Below are 22,238 nucleotides of genomic sequence, written 5' to 3' on the forward strand. Positions count from 1 at the left end.
ATATACTAGCTATGGTGTTTTTCAGCCAGTCACTTTAAGATGTGCCCAGACTTACAGTAACGACGCAAGTTGCATTATTCAAACATTTTGCCAAACATCAGGAGCTAAAAAGGAGACGGACTTCAAACTATATGTTTTAAGCTTACATCCATAATTATGAAGGTAAGATCTGGACAAATTAAAAACTTGTGTCTGCTATGAACCTACATGGGACAGATATTTGATTACATTAGGCTTCTTTAAAAATACAGAATTTCTGTAATTTGTAATATAATTTAATATACAGTGCCCTCCACTCTTACTGGCACCCCTTGTAAAAATTAATAAGAAGGGTTAAAAAAAAATAAAGTTTTCTGAAGAACCGTCATCTTGCACTGAAAAAATGAGAAACCTCTAACTTTTAATTGAAACAAGTTCATTCAAAGAAAACAAAGCACTCATCAAGAAATAAATATTTTTAACAAAAACACATGTGCCACATTTGTTGGCACCCCTGCATTTAATACTTTGTACAAGTCTTCTCTTGTAAACCTTTTATAAGGTTGGAGAATACAGAGTATAACATTTGAGACCATTCTTCTTTACATAATCTCTCCAGATCATACAGGGTCCTAGGCCCTCTCCTATGTACTCTCCTCTTCAGCTCACTCCACAGATTTTCAGTAGGGTTCAGGTCAGGGGACAGAGATGGCAATGGCAAAACATTGAGTTTGTGGACAGTTCACCATTGCAGGGTTGATTTGGATATGTGTTTTGGATCATTATCTTGCTGGAAGATCAAATGACGACCCAGTTTTAGTTTCCTGGCAGAGGCAGCCAGATTTTGATTTAAAATCTCCTGATATTTCATGGAAATCCATAATGCCATGTACCCTAACAATGTTTCCAGGGCCTTTGGAGGAAAAACAGCCCCACAACATCACAGGACCTCCACCATATTTCACAGTTGGGACAAGGTTCTTTTCATTATAGCCATCCTTCTTTTTACACCAAACCCACTTGCATGTTTATTGCCAAAAAGTCCAATTTTTGTTTCTTCAGGCCATAGAACACGGTTCCAGTCAAACTCCAGGCGCTTACGTTTGTGGATAACTGACAGAAAAGGCTTCTTTCTGGCATACCTTCCAAATAACCTGTTGGCATGGAGATGCTGTCTGATGGTGGTTCTGGAGATTTAATAACCCCAGGATTTTACTTTTTCTTGCAATTTCCCAACAGTGATCCTTAGAGATAGCATTGCCCCTCTTACCAGCCTTCTCACTGTACGTGGGAATAAAATAAACTTGGGTCCTCTTCCAGGCAAGTTTGTCATAGTTCCAGTTGATGACCACTTTTTTATTATTGCCCTAACTGTAGAATTGGGCATTTTCAGGCGAGTAGCTGTTTTTTTTATAACCATTCCCTGAGTTATGATGGGGAACACAGCTTTTCCCTCATTAGAATTGAGTATTCTCTCTTTTTTGCCATGATGATGGTTGGCTAAGGAAAGTTGGTCCTGTGACTCCTCACATTTGTATCTCAGGTAAGCAGGGAGTCATTGATTTCAGCTGAAAAGTTCCTATACACTCCAATCAACTTAAGAATGTCCAATTGAAATGGGAAACATGCTTCAGTTACATTGTTTCACATTAATTTTCAAGGGTGCCAACAATTGTGGCACATGTGTTTTTGTTAAAAATCTTCATTTTTTTGATGTGGGCGTTGTTTTTCTTTGAATGAACTTGTTTCATTTAAAAGTCAGATGTTTCTCATTTTTTCAGTGTAAGATCAGATGGTTCTTCATCCAACCGTGATTTTTTTCTAACCCTTCTTACTAATTTTTACAAGGGGTGCCAATATTAGTGGAGTGCACTGTAATAATTTATATGTACACACTTTATAACTAAGCATGTTTTCAGAAATGAGAAATGCCAACTTAGTGATACAGAGGCTTATTTGTTCTGGCTTAACAGTTTCAGGAGATTGGGTTGTACTAGGGTGTTGTACCATGTTAGCCATTATGAATGTAGAGAAAAGCCAAGCAAAATGACACCTTTTATTGGCTAACTAAAAAGATTACAATATGCAAGCTTTCGAGGCAACTCAGGCCCCTTCTTCAGGCAAGATGTAATCAGGAGATTGGGTTCAAATTCTGTCCCAGTCAGTGTCTGTGTGAAGTTTGCAGCTTCCCTATTTTCATGTGTGTTTTTCCCTGGCATTTCAATTTTCCTGGCACAATCCAAAGATGTACAAGTTAGGTTATTTGGCTAACTTTCTTAATGAGGGATTGAGTGTATTTAAGGCTAGGCATGCCACAGTTATTGCTTGTTCATGATTATTTGAGCTAACTGTGATTGTTTTACATAATCGTTAGTATTGTTTCCATATAAAAATAGCTGGATGAAACAGAAATGTGATATTTTTATCACTATTTACATATTGTTTTACAATGTGTGATGTTTGATTGGCTCTCGTTTAATGATGCACAGTGCTGGGGAATGTTACTTTTAAAAGTACCTGTATATTACTTGTTACTTACCAAAAATAACTATATATGTTACCTAGTTAGTTATTATAAAATGTAATGCATTACAAATGGTGCATTACTTTTGTGTTACTCTTCCGTTTTATGAAAAACTGCATATTTCACTGACCAGCATTTGTTATTAAATCCTTAACCCAAGAGCCAAAATATTGTAGCTAACCTAGAGCGACATGCTCCACAGGTGGCTGAAAGCTGTCTGAGGGGACAGAATACCTGGAGAATCCAGCTATTAAAAGCAGCCCTTTGAGCAGCGTAGGGGGCACACACACAGCACTAGAAAGCCCTGCGATCCTCCCAGCCAGCTTCTTAAACATATCAGATTTTTGCCTTACATCCAGTGCTGCTACAATGATCACTGGCTCCCTGTGAACCTAAACTGAGCTGACTAAATTTACACCTCGGCACATCCACAATAAACATAACTTTTGCTTGTTTAATACTTTTTGACTTGACTTGCCTGCACTGGTCGTGAGAGCTGCATTGGAAAAATGCATGCATGAGCTGGGTTTTCCAAAGTGATGAATTTCAGAGAGAGGCTGGTTACGTAGGTGTCAGAATGATGAACGAAGGGCTGAGTATAATACATCAGGTTATCAAATCACGAGATAGGCAAAAATATTTGAAGTGCATATCTTAATCACGTAGGTCACCCACTCAAAAGAATATTATACTAATCCTTCCATTATCTCTTGTTTTCTCAATTTAACTCCTTTAATAGAACAGTTGACTTATTGATATTGGCACAAACTATTTACTAACATTTGTAGTGGGTTCAAGGATTTCATGCAGTTAGAAGAAGAATGCAATTATATAGAAGCAACAAAAACAAATTTGCTTATGTGTATTAAGGTATAAATGTTTGTGAACTCTTATCAGCATGGAATCATAAACAGCTCTATGCAAAAGTTTGGGTACCCTTGGCTAACGTGCATACTTTGTTGACATTTGGAAAAAAAAAAGTAAATTTAATTGTGACAATAAGCAAACTGAAACAGTGGTGTTTTATGAAAAAGTTAATGTACAGTTAACGATTTGATAACTGAAAAAATATATATATAAAAAAAGAAAAGTTTGGGCACTCTTTCAGTTGTAAGGTCTCAGAACTCATTAGTCCGGTGTATGGCTTAGCTCATTAGGTGCTAGTCTGGTCAAGAGTTGTCATTAAGAATTCTAAGTTGATGACAATTCGAGAGACTATTAAATTCTTGACTCTTCAAACATTGCATCCTACTTGACAACCATGGCCTCTTCAAAGCAACTAAGAGGATCTGAAAATTAAACTATTTGATTTGTACAAAGAAGGGGAAGGCTATAAAAAGACATCAGAGTGCTTCCAGCTAAACATTGCTATAGTCCCAACATGTCATTAAGAAACAAAAGATCTGGAAAACCAAGAAAACTAACAGAAAAAAACAGCCTATATACCGTGCAGGAAGGCAAAGCAAAGACTGCAAGAGATTTGCAGACGTTTTTAGCTGAGAAGGAGTGGTGGTGCAGCGTACTATGTGACAGCATCATAAAAAACAATTAATCATGCAAAACAACATATGCGTAACACAGTCATTTTGGAACCAAGTGTTGTGGACAGATGAAGTTAAACATCAAACCCTTTCGCCACAACCAGAAAAAAAACTTGCTTGGAGAAAAAAGGAGCAGTGTTTGAAGGTGGATCTATTATGCTGTTGGTTTTTAGTGACAGGTAGTGTACAGGAAACACTGTGTGAGTTAAAGGAAGAATGGATTCTGCTAAATATCAACAAATACTTGAGAATGTCAGACAGTTAGGCAGGAAACTGAAGCAGAAAAAAATGTCTTTCACAATAAAGCAACAATCCAAAGCACACTTTAAAATCCACTATGAAGTGCTTCAAGAAACACAAGGTGAAGGTTTCGGATTGACCCTCGCAGTCCCCAGACCAAAATATCAATGGAAATATGTGAGTAAATCTTAAAACATGTTGTGCACACAAGACATAGCAAGAATACATCACAGCAGGAAGTGATCTACAATAAAATTTTCCAGAAGAATTTAAAGACTCGTATTTGGCTACAAAAACATTTACACGTTGTGATTTTTGACATGAAGGTGTTGCTAAGTACTGACTTAACAGGGTGCACAAACATTTGCAAATACCTTGTTTTACTCTTTTACTTTTTTCAGTTCATCAGTTAAATTATAGTTGTACATTAACATTTTCATAAAATACCATTTCTTTAGTTGGTTTGCTGTTAAAGTTGTATATACTGTTTTCTACTTCAAATATTAACAAAATGTGTCATTTGGCCAGGGGTGCCCATGACTGTGTGCATAATGACATACAACACCTCTGTGAAATTAGTTACATCACTTCCTAAAACTTAAAATAATTTTTAGCCCCTACATTACTGCTACATGGCATACTGGTTTAAAACAAAAAACAATTTTCAGTTTTTAAAAGTCTTTAATGCCCTTGTTTCTTATATTTTTCTGAAAGTTTCTATAGCTTCATTACCCATAAAATATTAATTTTAAAGTAAAACACTTTTGTTTTACAAAAAACACCATCCCAGCTACTGTTGTTAAATGTAGTAAATATTATTATTGCGTAATTGTGTGTAATTGTTAGTATATTCAATGGCTCCATATATAATACAGACACATTTCTGGAAGTCACATTTTGCAATTTAGTGATTGTAAATAAATATGTATTTTCATTGAAGTTTTTTTTTTTTTTTTTTTTACACATGCTTGTCATTTTATTAATTTTTTCATATTTTCTCATGTTATACAGTTCTTAATAAATAACTTTGAAGCTATGACATGAAATACCCAAATGAAATGTAAATCACAACTTTGTAAAGTGATTATTTTGTAAATTGTTTCTTTTCCATTTTTATAGGTGCTTTCTGAATGTATGCTTTGCCTATACCTCCAGACATGAGATCAGTAATGCAGTGAAAGAAATGGCTTGGGGAGTGGAGAAAGGTTTAATAAAACCAAGGTAGGGATTAGTTATTCCTCATTTTAATGTTGAAATTATACATGTAATAAATACATTATGCAAGCAGGAAGCATTTAAGCAAAACTCCCAACTACTGTCTGCATTTTTTGGGTCTGATTTTTATTGGTGGTCATTATATAGGTCACTGTTTCTTAAACTATGGGTTGCGGATAATGATTATAAAGGCTAGTAAAATTGGCCAAGTTCATCCAAGTGCTAATTCTGTGGTGAGTGATACACTGCCCTTCATTTACTATTTTATTTATTGTGGTAGTATGTGAAACTACGTCATTGATGCATCACAGATTGCTTTTATTTGTATGGTATGAAAGTGTAGACAATATTTGTTATGACACTACTTACCTTCTCACACCCAGTGAAACAGTCAAACACAGAGGACTGACAAGCAAAGGACATGTATAATAAAGGGTGCTAGATGAGGAAATGATATTGTCAGTCTTGTGAGATGATGGAACCATGGTGCTACTTTGAAATGTAACAATAAAAATCGCAGATGCAGCACATGAATATGGTGATTTTTGGGGTGTTATGAAGGGTAAGTGAATAGAGCTGGGGTGTATATGTTGTGTACTACAAGCAGTTTCATTGTCCACGGGCAATCACCAAAACTTTATTTCTCTTAGTACAGTTATCACTGAAGGTGTAAATGCATAGTTTATACTTCAGGAATCTATTCCCTGTTTTGAATGATAATTACTGTTTTATTAACAATATGTTAGCATTCCATTTTTTTTTAGTAATATTTATGTAAGAAGTGTGCTTGAATGAAAACAAAAACATTTACTGCTTTTTATTATATGCCACTGTTATTTGTCTGTTTATGGCTCTGCTGTGATTATGGTAATAATCCTGTCTTTGGGTGGCAAAAACACCAATTTCCTTTTTTTGGAGCCTCATATTAAAAAGTTTAAGAAATCCCTGGTATAGAGTACTAATAAAATAATGATAAAAGAGAACAAATTAAAAAAACAGTACAGGTGGCTTATTCATTATGGCAGTCTTGGGTTACAGCAATTCTGTAGTTATGAACAAGTATAAAAGTAAAAACAAGAAAATTCTTTTTCAATTAGTATCCCCTTGTTTTTTTGTTAACTTACGGAAGAAGAAAAACAGTTTTGTCACCAATGAATATGTAGCAGCTGTCACTATACGTGGGCAATAATTAGTACTATGCACTATGGACTTTTCAGTTATTTTATCCTTTCACACACATGTTGCCGAATGTAACTGGAAACATGCACAGTAAGTTGTTCAGTCACAGTTAGTGGTGACTTTCAATGCCTTTATTTTGCCTGTAAGACATGTATGCATACGCTCAACATGCTGTACATACCTATGGTTCGTTTTAATTTTAATGATTTGCTTTTTGTAATGTGAAATACATTAGTGCTTTAAAATAAGAAATAATGAATTATAGATTTTTGCCAATATTTACATTGATAGATATTTTCATTACAAGTTCCAGCTTTAATTCAGGTTGCAAATGATAGCAGGAATGAAATGCGTTTGTAACCCGGGGGCCATGTGTAAATTAAAGAAATACCTTCAGTAAATAAAAACAATACCTATACTAATACTGAACTCTGTCTCACTTAATAAATTATGATGTTTCGCTATGAAAATCTGTTCGTGTCTCTGTCTGACTTTTTACATTACTTGTTTTTCAGAGTGATTTTTTGGGCACTGTGTTTGAGTATATAAAAGTGAGTCTGGGTGGGGGAAAAACACACCAATGTTTATTGCTTATTTCTTTTGTTTGGTGTGCAAAGTAAATTTGCAGTTTTAAGGTAAGAAAAACCTGCTGCACATCTTGTGAGCATAACCTCATTATTAAGGAATTTATGTTAATTTTCTTAGAATATTTAAATTAACTTTTCAAGGTTTATTTAATCTGTCCTCAACATAAATCTGACTCATGTGGATTCTAATCATCAGACTGACATTGTCAACAGATGGGATCCTGAAGCACAGCATGCCATGATCATAAACGATTTCTTAAAACTTCTGTTGTGGATATCTGTCATTCTAGATTAAGGCACAACTGAAATACTCCAAGGCATATTGTCAAACGGTTGAATATTTGGGACAGTAGTCAATGTTCTTAGGTATGACTGCAGTGGTCAAATAGCCTCTATGTCAGTGCATACTTCAGGGTGATGCTTGGTCATCCATTCATAAGGACAGTTGAATCATGCAGCAACAAAATGATGTGAAACTCACTTGTATGTCTAAACTAGAAATGTTTATGAAAAATAAATGTAGACCTTTGCAATGACCTAGGCAGAATACAAAGCAAACACTTTTAAGATCTTTTCAAGAAACTGAAACAAGCAGTAAACTAGGATGAATATAACTATGTTGAAATAGCAAGAATTATTGGGACAGTATTCATCCACAGCACTGTAATAGACTGAGTAATACCTATGGAAAACATCCAGTTTAGCATTAATGGAACTAAAGAACATAATTGGATATTTAGGACATGTGATCAATTACTTTTTAATGGATTGTACTACAAATCGAATACATTTCTTAAATAAAGCATTCAAATTTTACATTATTTGACTATTCACTTTCTCTTCTATCAGGTTTTGCTTAAAGATCTGAAAATGATAATTGTGAAAAAAAATATATTATATAGAAAATAATAGGTGCAGATACTTTTTTATAACAATTATGCTCAAATGTAAAAATAAGTTTGTCAAAATGAACAAGTAAAGCTTGTACATTAATAAAAAAAACCAGCTCCATTTAATGTGTCCTTTATTTTAGTGACATTTCTGAGTTCTTACTGGAGAAGTGCCTCTATACAAGTAATTCACCTGATCCCGAATTGCTAATCAGGACATCTGGTGAAGTTAGACTCAGTGATTTTCTTCTCTGGCAGGTACAAAGAAAATAATTACTCATATTAACCTAGCTCATTGTTTTTTTTTTGTTTTGTTTTTTTTTTTTTTGTAGATTTACAGTTGGACCTATCTATGTATGTATGTACTGTATCTGTGTGTGTGTGTGTGTGTGTGTGTGTGTATATATATATATATATATATAGGTTGGGTCTTTGAATCTATATATAGTCTATTCTAAATTGAGCATTGTTTCATTTTGCTTTGTAGTTTCTTTTTTTTATTTAAATCAATGCATTTAAGCGGTTATTTACTTAAGCTTTTCTTTATTATATATGTTGTTCCTTTTAGACTTCCTATTCCTGCTTGGTATTTCAGTCAGTCCTTTGGCCAGAATATTCATTTTGGAACCTCTGCGAAGCAATACTGCAATATCAACTTAATCACTACACCCTACAGGTATTTTTGCTATGGTTCAATTCGTGATTTTGGAAATTTCCAAATCTTGACAAAATTATCTTAAGTTAAATATTTATGCAAGTCTTTAAACATAATAACAACATCAGTTAAATTGAAATATGGAGTTTTAAATATTTGTTTTTCTTTAAAAAAAATATTTATTTTAGCAAAAATTATCACTAGACCATGTATATTGTCTTAAAAGGCAGCAGCATCATATGAATGCTTTTAGGGTAAGTCTTCCAGATTATGAAAAATCCAATTCAGTTTATTACATTATAATGAAACTATTTACTACTACTCCCTAAAACATGCACCCACTATACAATACATTTTACAGTGATACAACAAACACCTATAACTAAGTAAATAACGCAATCTCTAATAGTATCAAATAAATAAATCAGCCTAAATAAACAAACATGCAACATGTATTAGACAGACCAATTAACAGTCAGACACCAAGTAACAAACATTAGAACATTGGAAAAAACAATCGAGTAACTGAGTTTTGGGGTGGTCTGTAAAGGAATCATAATCACTGGCCAAGCAGGTGATAGTACCCAAGTTGACTGTTTAATGGCTCCAAGAAGTTAAAGCTCAAAATGCTATGATTTGTGTGGATCGCAGCCTAGAAAACTGCTTGCTGCTTGAGTACATGAAGTCAAAAACAAGAGCGAATGCTTTGTTTAGGTATCTTATCAAATAAATGTTTTCAGTGTATGGGAACCTAGCTCCAGCTAAACTCTAGACCACTTAAACCACCCATCAAAATATCTTTTGATCTACTACAGTACAGTTATGCTGTGTATCTTCAGAATTAAGTAAGCATAACAGATTGACATTCCACCGACTTCTCGAGCACTTTTGAGGCACCTTCACAATATTCAGTTGTGTTCAGAATAATAGTAGTGTGTTTAAAAAAAGTGAATAAAGCTCAAAATCCTTATAGTAGCTTTTATTTCCATACATGCAAATGTATTGGGAACACTGAACATTCTGTTCAAAATCAAAACGTAATGAAAAATTTATCAAATTTGTGTTATTCCTTTACAGAAAGTGAAGAAAAGGGAATATTAGGCTGTTAAAAAAATATCAGTGTCTGCATTCTTCTTTACAAACTCATATGTTCACTATATAAACTGAAGAATGTTTTAAGATTGTGCTTTCCTTTGAATCACTGAACTAATATTTAGTTGTATAACCACTGTTTCTGAGAATTGCTGCACATCTGTGTTGCATGGAGTCAACCAACTTCAGGCCCCAGTGAACAGGTATTCCAGCCCAGGATGATTGAACTACATTCCACAATTCTTCTGCATTTCTTGGTTTTGCCTCAGAAACAGCATTTTTGATGTCACCCCACATGTTTTCTATTGGATTAAGGTCTGGGGATTGGGTTGGCCACTCCATAACGTCAATCTTGTTGGTATGGAACCAAGATGTTGCTCGTTTAATGGAGTGTTTGGGGGTCGTTGTCTTATTGAAACACCCACTTCAAGGGCATTTCCTCTTCAGCATAAGGCAATATGACCTCTTTAAGTGTTTTGAGGTATTCAAAATGATCCATGATCCCTGGTATGTGATAAATAGGCCTGACACCATAGCATGAGAAACATCCCCATATTGTGATGCTTGCTCCACCATGCTTCACTGTGGCTTGAATTCAGTGTTTGGGGGTCAGTGGCCTCCTAGACCAACAAAAAACAATCTTGCTTTCATCATTCCATAAAATGTTCTGCATTTCTCTTTAGGCCAGTCAATGTGTTCCTTGGCAAATTGTAACCTCTTCAGCATGTCTTTTTTTCAACAATTCACAAATAACTTTAGACCTCCTTTGATCTTCCTGGAGCTAATTTTTGGCCGAGTCTTTGCCATTTTGGCTATTCTTCGATCCATGGTAGTTTTCCATTTTCTTCCACATCTTTCAGGTTTTGGTTGCCATTTTAAGCATTTGTGATCATTTTAGCTGAGCAGCCTATTATTTTCTGCACTTCTTTATATGTTTACCCCTCTCCAATCAACATTTTAATCAAAGTATGCTGTTGTTCTGAACAATGTCTGGAACAACCCATTTTACTTAGATTTTCAGGGAGAAATGCACTATAACCAGCATGTACAACATTTGCTACCTTCCTTCCTTAAATAAGGGCCTCACTAACTGAACCCAACACTGCTATTATTTTGAATTTGCCCTTTTCAAATAATGATTCAGTTGCATAGAATCAGCAGCATTCATGTCATTACTGTTGGGTCTGTTGGTTTTCTATTACTCTACTCCATCTACTAGTAAATTATTGCCATGTAGAAATAGAATATCTACCAAAAACAGTGATTGGTAAGGTTAGTGATGTTGGACAGCTCTTATTTTGAGCACAACACTGTAAGTGATATCCAGAGACCATAAGAGAGGATGGCAGACCCTTTGGAACATAAAACTACCCACTTTTACCACAGTAAGATTATTAATGTCAATAGGAACATGACTCTCTTCATCGGTTCTTAATTTTGTAAGCAAATGTTTTGCTGCACCATTCATTGAGAAAGTTAATTTCCTGTAGAGGGCCTTGACATTTTTGGTAATCAGATCCACTGTCATTGTGTCATCATCAGATTTGAGAAGTTTGTATAATGTTTGGCAACACAGTTGTATGTGTACCTATTTTCACCTTTTGATTATTAGAAACCTTAATGTTTACAGTCATTTACTTCCATAATCATCTTCTACTACATCTGTGGATAAGACAGGAACCATACTTTATTCAATTATATCAACTGTATGTGGCCGTTTTATTTCAGATGCTTTTATTGTCAATGCTGAATTGAAACAGTTAATACTGACAACTTTCAAGATTTGAGAAATGTGTGCCATGAGTTCTGTCTTGACAAAACAATACTGTTTTCTTTACAGAGAGCTAGAGAGGTCCATAGAGAAGAACAGGTACTGGAGCAGTTGGAAGCAGATCGTTCTTGTGTAGCTGACTTGCTGCAGCAAGATGGAACAGGAAATCTATTGGATTCACAGTCCAAAAAGGATTTACTACAGAAATATACTGCTGAGCGAGAGAAGAGAATCCATTGTTTTCTAAACATTTTGCAAGAAAAAAGAAACAACTTTTTTGTAGAATTAAACAAGAATTCCTTGGCTTCTGCCAAGGCATAATTGCTGTATATCCAAAAAAAAAATACAGTGAACCACTTCAGTAGTGAAGTGTCTTTATAAAAAAATGTATTAATGTAAAATAAAATTGTTACCCCTATGGGGAAAGAAAATAAGTAGACTAAACCATTCATTAAAATAATCCTGAGGCATTGAAGGATACAGAAAGTTAATGGCTATGGTATACAAAAATAAATTTATATTCAGGATTTACATGTTCAGAACAACTTCGTTCTTCACATACTGTTTCACACCAGTAAACGGTACATGCCATAACAGTAAATTCTTTGGTATTGAAAGATAAAAAGATGATTACAATTAGTTTTGTGTTTGCTTCTAGTAGAAATTGGGTTATATTTTACCATCCCTTTAACTCATGCGGTGATCATTTTTTTTATATTTTTTAATGAAAAATAGACAACTTTATTATTATGAGATAAAACATTTTGGAGCAAAGATGAGTTTCTGCCTTAGTGTTTTAACACAGGAAACTCCTCAACGGTAGTGTTTGTTTTGTAGATTTTCAGCTAAAATGTTCAATTCATCCCTTTGTGAAAACATGCTCATTAGGATAACCAGTTTAGTTATGTGAAGAATTTATTTTAAGCTAATTATTAAGGTATGTAGTAATGTAGACGGGTGTCTTTTAAACAGTATTTATGCAGTTACTCTGTACTGAACACTGTCATCTAGTAATCAAACTACATGAATGAAATACTGCATGTGTGACTTTATACTCTTAATTTTGAAGCTGATGGAGCCTTACAAGTAAAAAGGAGGATTTTGTGATTCATTACAGCAAAACTGAAGATGAGTAGAAGACATTGCACAGTAATTTCATTTCAATGGGTGGTATCAGAACAGTAGCTCTTTTTTTCAGACCCTCGCACAGTATCTGAACAGCATGAATTATACTGAAAATAGCAGGTAAATGTATTAATCTTTCAGGGTAATTTGATTTTCAGTATGTGTAGCTTTAGCTGCAGCATTTTACTTACACTACAGTCTGGTGTTAAAAAAAATATCACCATTCAGTCTTTGAATATTTGCTGTAAATCAGTTGTCCAAGTAATTGATGCATTTGATTCATACAGTAAGTATGCATTGACTGTTAAATATAGATGTATTTTAACACTCAAGAGAAATAGCTGCATAAGTGTCAGTACAAATAAACCTTGCAGTAAAATAATTGGAATACTTTTTAGTTTGGATTCCCGTATTCCTCCTAATATATACAGTTATGGTGTAACCCTAATTAGTACAACGTATGTTTTAGGATTATATTTGATGTGTGGAAGACCACACAGATTAGATGTTACCTATTGCATAAATTAAAAAAACACTTTATGGAAACATTTTTTTAAAGAACAGTTTACAATGTTTATTATTTATTTGTATATTAACATTGTAATATGGTAGAAAGAAATGCAGCCAATATATTGTAAGATGTAAAGACTATTTTAAAAAGCATAAGAGAATAATCAATGTTCAGTAATTATCCACCTCTATTATACTGTATACATTTACTGAACCAATATAATCGAATTCAGGAGTACAGATCTGAAAGAAACCAGGCAGTAAATACAAACTTTCTAATCCAAAAACATTTTTTAACTAAATGAAAAATACGTACATTAAAAAACTACCATAAGCATTAGAAGTATAATTCCTCCAGATCATTGTAGAAAACGTTTTTAAATTAACTTTACGTTTTACTACAGATTTAAACTATACTACATAAATTAGGTAACTCTTTCAAAAGTATGTAAAAAATACGTTTCGTACTCGCGGGTATCCAAGTTAAATATTTCGTCTTTATCATCATTTTGATAATATTGTAAATTTTAACGCAAAAAGCCTACCAATCTCTTTTTGATGCATTTCAGAGAATTTCCAAAGCTTATGTTTAGTACCTTTTACATCCATAATGGAAGGTAAAACGTTGTGTATAATCATGCCCTTTTTTGAACTCGATTATTCTAAAGCAAGTGCACAGGGGGTCCGAGGCTATACCAGCAGTAAAGGACACAAAAATATCAAATAACAAATTGAGTGGGAGATTACAAAGCAAAAGAACCTTTATTTTGGGATACCGATTTTAAGCATGTTGCTACTGAGAGAAAATGTTAAACTTCCATACTATTTCTATTGAGTACAATGACGTATGAACAAGCTTGAAAACAGTAAACCTCATCGCACATAAACGGGTGATGCACATCTTAACATACGAAGGCGAGGATACAATCGTAAACGAGTACTGCGGCACAATGGTCGTATTAAATCAAAAGGTTAAATGGGGGCTGGCAAAAATTGGCATTAAACAGTTGAACGATCAAAAAAAAACTTAAAACCACTGCAGTTTAACAGTACTTCATTCCTTCTGTTCTTATGGCTCACGGGTGGGGTTTTTGTTTGCATAGTTTGTCTCATTGTAAAGTATCCTGCACTACTGATACAACTGTCATAGGTACCTTTAATTTTTGGTTCTCTGTTTAAGGCATATGGCGCCTTACATCACCATTACATTCACGCAGAATTTATTGTGTATGCATTTTATTCTATAAAAGTAGGAACTGTAAAGGAAATGCAGTTAGCAGGTTGAATCTTTCACCATTTGTTGCCGACATAACGTTTCGGCTTCCGCCTTCTTTGCCAATCTTACTCGGCGGGATGGTAAACTGATGCTATTATCTCTAAACTGTATGAACTTGAGGCCCGTTTTTGTATTGTCTTGCTCTGAGAATACATGAATTATCTCAAAGGAAGGAGACAGACGGTGCATGACCTGATAGCTTTTCTTTGTACGTATCAAGCACCGACGAGCCGGACATCAGTTTCCCCATTTCTAAAACCCCACTATACATACATCCGCAAGCGCTGCCTTAAACGAGGCTCCTGTCTCTTTAAGAAAACTGCTACACCCACTAGCATGTGATGTGATTTGTATCCAATGTCTGTTTGCGGGATGTAAAAATCTGGTTGGAACCGGTTTTTCCATCTTATATTTCTATATAAAAACTTTATAAAAAAAGATACGGCCATTATTTTACATTTAAGAGAAACCATCGTCTATATCGGCTTGTTCTGTCCTTCCGATTATTTCGCGTCTCCTGTAGAAGCCGCGCACAATGCCTAAAAGAAAGGTGAGTATAGACCCTAAGGTGGGTTCGTAAAACTATAAAATGCATTTAGTCGTATCGCGCAAAAAATATGAATTATCAGTATGAGCAAATTCTCGATTTTCTGTGTTTGCAAGTCTTTGTCAAATTCGCTTTGCATAAAAATGCATGCACCTTTAGCCCATCGCTTATTCAAAACTAAACTTCAGTGCGCATATTTGTGTGCTTAAGTTGGAATTTGTAAACAATGCTTTCGTGTTTTAAATTACTATTAACGTTACCAGACACTGTACGCGTGTCCGGTGCATGTGCTAATTGTGTGTAAATGTTAAGGTTTGTTCCGTTATGTATTTATCATTATTTAAGTGAAAAATGCTGCCAAGGGCACTTGTCGCTTGACGAAAAATAGTTGCATACAGAAAGAGTAGGGTATTTTGAACTAAAACTAGCACGAGAGGTCGATATAGTCAAGTGTGCAAATGATCAGGTTTGCAGGTCCGTTAAGCTCCCGACTGTGACTGCACAGTTGCGCACTGGTTTTCCCACAAATCAGGCGAACAACGGGACAGGCTTAGAGCACGGTGACTTTGGGACGGGGCGCTTGTACTGTCGCCAAATAAAGTCAAAACGCCTCGTCGGTGCATTTATTAAACGGTTAAACAAATAAGCGAGCTTGAAAGGGCCATATTGTTGATTTATTAGATACCGGTTAATCAGTCCACCACACATCGCGTCTTGTGTTGGTTATACAGATGTGACACTGGGACGGTGACGGCTGTGGGGAAGCTTTCACGTTCGCCGAGAAGGATCTGGGAGGCCCGGAGGAACAAAACGAGAGAAGCCGAGGATAGTTTAAAAGGCAGTCGCAGCGACTTCTGCGACGCTCTCCACCATCCACATAAACGTAAATGACCGGGTAACACCTCGGACCATAGGCCGACCAATCGAAGGGGTGGGACTCCATTCACAAGTGACCATTAACACGTCTGACTTTGACCGCTATACATTGTCTACTCTGTTTGGGATAATTCTGTGCTAATTATGTGTTGTATCAAAGGCCCAGAGTTCGTTCGTTCGTACCCGAAACTGAGAATTATAGCTCGAACCGGAGTCTCTTAACATCCCTTCCACGCCTCCCTGGCTTTTCCAAACAGTCTCATTTCCAGCTGCCATCTTTGTTATTGTTGTCTAGTCTTTAGACTAGCGAAGTGGATCGGTGTCATTTTATAGCAACAGTGGATATTGCATTGCCAGATTATTACATCTAACTTAACGGTTAAATAATTAAATTGTAATATGCCAACAATGTCCGTATTGAAATAAATTGTAAATTTGACATAACCGTTTAAGAAACCGTGGGCGTCTTCGGTGACATTTCCTTTAATGTCAGTGATTCCGTGAAATAGTTATTTTTTACAATTTTTACAGTTTAGTTAATGTTAAACGCATCGACAATATTTTTCTCATGAAAACGTATGTTTTTAGTGCCCCATGTTCTGCTTTGACCATGCTTCTGTCTTCTATGTGCCCTGCCCCCTCCCCTTTCCTCCTCTTCTGCTGTGAAGCGCGTGCGCTGGTCAATGGGGGTGGTACTTCATTGCGCCTTGGCACGTTTAAATTTAAATACAGGCGGGAAAATTGTAACCGTCAAAAATCCGCCGCTATTGTGTTTCAGAGTATAAGCATGCGCCATATTTAAATTAAGTATGTAATATCGAAGCACATATTTACTTGATTTTGCCAACATTCGGTTTACAGAAGCATCGGGCTTGAGGGGGCGTGTGGCGCGTTGTGCGCATGGGCGCAAAAATTTGAATTCAAATATAGGCGGGAGAAATTTGACCGCCAAGAAATTCGCCGCCAACGTATTCCGGAAGTGACGCAAGTGGGTGTAACTCCGGAGTTGCTCCATCTAAATAAGGCAAATAAACCGCAATATGAAATAGCTATTTGCTACCTGTTCTTATGGTTTACATACATAGCACTCAATAATTGCCTGCAAAGTATTTTTCCTTTATTTCAGAACTGTTACACTGATACGTTAAATGGCACGTTTGGCTTATAATTGAGCAAATGAATAAAACTGACAAAGCCCAATTACTATACGGTCAATAACAATTTTTTCCTTTATACCATTTTAAACCGTGCAAAGACGTAAGAACACTATTACATGCAGAACTGACAAATGTTAACTGAATTAGTTTTGAAAGTAATCTAGTTTGACACACATTTTAAACATTAAGTGCAAGTCGTTTTTTTAAGTGTTCACTGTTATGCAATTGGGTATGTGTGAAATATATAGCTACCCTGAAATAAATGGGATAGTTAGTGGGAATAAGTTTACACTAAATCACTGAGAATTGATTTTTTAGATCAAATGTATTCTGTCCTTAGATGTTTGTTCTTTTACTCTGTAGATGTCACTGAAGCACTTGTGTACCTGACATTTATTTCAGAAACGAAGCAAGCATTACGTTTTGCATGCAAGTGAAATGTTTTTTGTCTTTTTGAGGAGTTTGTATTAAAATCAGCTGTATTCTCGATTTTAGGCTGAAGGTGATGCCAAAGTTTCCAAGGCTAAGCAGGAGGTATGTATTACTGATTTATTAAAAAAAAAAAAAGAATAAATTGTCTACTGTAAATGAAAGTATTAGTCCACAGCATTTTGTTGAACCAGCTAATTACAACTGTTATATGACTTCTGTTTTTTATCAGTTAAAAACATATTGTTCTTGTTAATTAGTATGCAACAGTTAATAAGCATGTACATCTGCAAAGATGATGTTTTATAGTCCTCAATTTACCTACCACTGATTAGATTAGATTAACTTTATTAATTGTAAAGGGAAATTTAGATCCTTACTGAAGTATTCAGTATTCTACAAAATTCTTTCAGGAATGCCATATTTATATTATGCAATTCTGCAAAGTAATCTCATGTTTTTTTGTACAAAAGTAATTTTATTTTATTTTTCTTCTTCAGCCTGCAAGGCGGTCCGTAAGGTTGTCAGCTGTGAGTATAATTGAAGTTTAAATTATCCTTAAAATTTATTTAATGTTTTGTTTTTGCTTCTTCCTTTTCTCATGTTTATTTGAGTTATATATATAGTATTGGCTTTTTTTTTGCAGGTCTGTGCTATGCCTTGTTTTGTTTTTTGCAAAGTAAATAATATTGATACATTTCTTGTTGCAGAAACCACCTCCTCCCAAACCAGAGCCAAAAAAGAAGGCAGCACCTAAGGTAAGACTATCTATTTCTAAGAACTTGACAGGCTGTGATCTTATATTTAGTGTTTAATGTTTAGTATAATTAAGTTATTTCCTACACAAAGTAAATATTTAACACACCTGTTTCTTGTATGATATTGTAGTTGATTTAACCACAATTGCCATTAATATTATTTATATAATAATGGTTTGCTTTTTTGCCATGACAGGCAATTACTGGATACACTCACTGACAAGTTTTAAATTCACCATGACACTAGATAGATAGATACTTTATTAATCCCAATGTGAAATTCACATTCTTCAGCAGCAGCATACTGATACAATAAATGATATTAAATTAAAGAATGATAATAATGCAGTGAAAAAAACAGACACTCAATCTGTATGTGCTTTGAGATGTCAATGGAAAACTAGAGGAAATTGGAAGGCTCCATTCAGACATAAGAATATGCAAACATCACCTAGTGACTATTCCATGATTCATACAGTGTGGTTCTGTGGTTGGAGTTGCAAATCTATGGAGTACAGTGTGCTTTTAGGTAATCTGAGTTTGCTATTTGTTAAAATTTTCTGTACACTTAACAGAAGGCTGTTAAAGGAAAGAAGGGCAAGGCTGATGCTGGAAACAATCCTGCTGAAAATGGAGATGCCAAGTCAGACCAGGTGAATAATTATGTATTTACATGTAACAAGTGTCTTTGTTTAGCAAACTGTAAATACAGTGCAGTGAACATGAGAATTGGGGGAAGAAACAATGTCAAATTCCTGTTTTTTAAAGTATAGCAAGGATGGTGAAAAATTAGAAAGGAGACTTTATTTGGAGGGTCTAATAGAGACTATGTTTTTGTATACAGTGATTTGTAAGTTGCCACACTTGTAAGATTTTCAGAAATGCATGTTAACTGAATAGTCTAAATGCAATGACACTATTAACCTAAATGTAAGGGTACTACACTTAGCAACAGACAGATATTACCTACTGAGAGTATATTGTCTTTTGAAACTAAGATATAAAATTTTAAGTTTTGCTTGCTGAATTATTGTAAGTCTTGCTGGACTACTGAAATAGGTTTTAAACTGGAAAAGCAAAGTATGTTATTATAAATAGACAAGCTAGAGTGAGAATTGGTCCCAGTCCTTCTTTAATACATCATATCATGTAAGAAAATTCCATTAACATTTTGATGGCTTCTTTTTCAGGCACAGAAGACTGAAAGCACTGGAGATGCCAAGTAAACTGCGTGTGATCTTTTGATAATTCTGTGTACTCTTGGTGACTGTACAGTTTGAAATAACTATTTTTTATCCAGTTTTATATAAAAAAAAGGTTGTTAGATTTCCATTGTTAGTTTCCTACATTTTGTTGTACTGAACCATTGTGTTGCATAAGGGTTTTCTTTTTTATTTCATTTTTCAATGCCATTGTGTTGTTTTTGGGTTTTGTTTTGTTTATTTTGGACATTCTGTAAACTCCGTCCATGACATGCTACATTAGGTCTCCCCCTTTTTTTTTATTAAACATTAATCTTTAGAAGTTCAGTAGTGTTTTTTTTTCTTTTGTTTTTTTTTTAACTCCTTAATCTAATTGTAAGGCAGCTAATGTGGTATTCTTTGGGTTATTCTTTTAGGGTAACGCCAAATCCTCCCCTTTTTGTGTAATTCTAGTACATAATGATTTAAAGCTGTGCTAGTATTTGAATAGAACATGAGTTTAAAGTGTGAATTTTCTCTCCCCGTTTTAAATGAATATGTAATACTCTGATTGCTTCTGTATTGCTTATAATTTTATTTTGGTTGAAACTCAAGTGGTGGTTGTCTTTATATATTAAAAATCAATCTTAAAGGCTTGCATTAATAAAAAAAAAAAGTAATGTTTGACTTAATTATCTGGAGTTTTCTCCAAACCTGTACTGTATATGAAGGACCTTATTTCCTTATGGGCTAAACTAATGTAGGGGTCACAAAATTCTGGGCTACAATTAAAGTCCGGAAGTGTGGTATGAGATGGTGCTTTTAGCATTTATGGACTTGTGTTATCACAAGTTTTCAAATAAACTATATGTTTTCATAGTACAACAAGCTTATATTTTGCTTTTCTGGATCTCTGCTTTGGTCCTAGTTGATTTTAAAGTTAGGCAGCAAGCTTTACTGTATGGCAAGTTTTGCTAAAAATACATTTAAAATGTATACATTTATTAACCTGCATGTAATCACTTTGCTACGGGAGTCTATTTTATATGGGAAACAATTTACTTTTCAGTTATGCTTTTTTAATATTTTAAATTGACATATCAAGAGATTTTTAAAAGAAATAATCCATTTTATGAATATCAGCAAAATAATTGTCTGTTTCTTACATTATGCACTTTTTCTGTCTTAAAATGACGTGTGTGCATTTTCCTATTACAACCTAATACTGGAAAATGTACAAGTATACTCCCAAATAGAAAATATGCAGTGTAATAATAATTATCTTACATATTGCTTATAATTTTGGCTTCCAGACAGAATTCTGAGTTTCTTAAAAGAGTAGGATATTCAAAGGATAATATTTTTGAGGAGCAGTAGTGAAATGAGAGTAACCAGCAAATATGGTGCCTGGTATTTTTGCTGCATATGTACCAAGACTACACAACCCGTTTGCTAAGTATTTGAGTTGACTAATACTACGGAAAGTGAAGCAAAATAATTTTTTCCAGTTTTTAGTACTATAATAGATTAAGATATACTTACTGCTACTACAGTTAAGTGCATGCTTTCATTAACCTTAAAGAGGTATCTTCATTGTCTTAGAAGTAAAGCACACTACTGTTAAGAAGATAATGATTATTTACTTTGCAAGTTATATGCTGAATGCCTGAACTCAGTACCTCTTACTGTACCTTAAAGAAGTGCTTCTTTTTAACTGCCAAAAACAGCTGTTTACAAATGCTAACTGTTTCCAACCCACCCACCCCATGCAAGGGCCCAAAACACATTTCAGTGCATCACAGTGTCTATGGGAAAATTATAAATGTGTATATATAATATATTACAATGCATGTTATTTATGGTTGTTAACTGGAGCAATCAGGAGAAGCAAAAACTACTAATGTGCAATCCTTGCATAATAAAGAAGTACTAAATGGATGGGTGAATGGATATTTGTTAAGTCTCCAACCAGGCCTCCAGAAATGAAAACTGTCAGATTCTGCATCAAAGTATAAAAGTAAATGAAAGCAACAATTGTTGGTCAGTAGGTCTGCACAGAGATTAGTTTTACTGTCTCAGATCCACTATCCTGTTTGATACCAGTACCTTAATCTTATTTTAGGATTTTATGTGTTCTACCAGTGTGTGGGTAGGTATTTACTCCATATCCCAAAAAGGTGTGTAGGTCAAGTTCATTAATTCTGAATTGACTGTAAGGTTGCATGTGTGTATGAGTTACGCATCTTATGGACTAGAATTTTGTATAGGGCTGCTTCTACCTTGGGCCCTGTGTTGCTAGAATAAGGCTGCAAACCCCCACAACAATAAATTGAGTTAAGCGGGTTTGAGAATGCCGTTTTGAAAGTTCAAAGTTGCAATATAAATTTAACAGCTTTTTAAAAAACTCAGTATTGCATCAACATATTCTGTTTTAGGTCCTGTAATTAACAATTTTCTCACTAGAGGGTACTATAACGGCATAGTAAAGGTGCAACTTTGATGCTATTCTCTTTGCTAGCTGCATAAGAATCAGGATCAGGACAGCCAAGTTTAATGAAAATGCTATGCACATTGTTTCTTCTTATGCTTATTTCCAAAATGTAAAGAATAGCTTTTTTTTGTCAATAGCATTAATATTGAATTAGAGGCTTAATTTTCTAGTTTGTTACTGTATTCTTTTGACTAAGCATTTGTTATACGGAAAAA

General features: G+C 34.6%; 2 protein-coding genes across 4 annotated transcripts in view; both read left to right on the plus strand.

Annotated features, from left to right (window-relative positions):
* The window catches only part of dhdds (dehydrodolichyl diphosphate synthase), a 67,553-nt gene extending 55,353 nt beyond the window's left edge, over nt 1-12,200 (plus strand). For all 3 annotated transcript variants that reach the window (XM_028819058.2, XM_028819057.2, XM_051919099.1), the window contains 4 exons: nt 5,404-5,505; nt 8,299-8,413; nt 8,724-8,831; nt 11,743-12,200. In XM_028819058.2, coding sequence (XP_028674891.1) covers nt 5,404-5,505; nt 8,299-8,413; nt 8,724-8,831; nt 11,743-11,994 — 577 coding nt within the window. In that variant the 3' untranslated portion in view covers nt 11,995-12,200. The remainder of the gene's footprint in view (nt 1-5,403; nt 5,506-8,298; nt 8,414-8,723; nt 8,832-11,742) is intronic.
* Nucleotides 12,201-14,947: 2,747 nt separating this feature from the next.
* Nucleotides 14,948-20,420, plus strand: hmgn2 (high mobility group nucleosomal binding domain 2). The gene is made up of 6 exons (XM_028819059.2): nt 14,948-15,134; nt 17,660-17,698; nt 18,094-18,123; nt 18,304-18,351; nt 18,927-19,004; nt 19,542-20,420. Exons 1-6 carry the CDS (start codon nt 15,120-15,122, stop codon nt 19,575-19,577), a joined length of 246 nt encoding a protein of 81 aa, XP_028674892.1. The 5' UTR covers nt 14,948-15,119; the 3' UTR covers nt 19,578-20,420.
* Nucleotides 20,421-22,238: the final 1,818 nt, after the last annotated feature.

Source organism: Erpetoichthys calabaricus, chromosome 14, assembly GCF_900747795.2.
Source record: "Erpetoichthys calabaricus chromosome 14, fErpCal1.3, whole genome shotgun sequence".
Classification (NCBI taxonomy): Eukaryota; Metazoa; Chordata; class Cladistia; order Polypteriformes; family Polypteridae; genus Erpetoichthys; species Erpetoichthys calabaricus.

Excerpts from the sequence above, each read along its gene's own strand:
- hmgn2 (XM_028819059.2), top strand. Across the intron at positions 17,699-18,093 it reads TTTCCAAGGCTAAGCAGGAG|CCTGCAAGGCGGTCCGTAAG; the intron begins GTATGTATTACT and ends TTTCTTCTTCAG. Across the intron at positions 18,124-18,303 it reads GGTCCGTAAGGTTGTCAGCT|AAACCACCTCCTCCCAAACC; the intron begins GTGAGTATAATT and ends TTCTTGTTGCAG.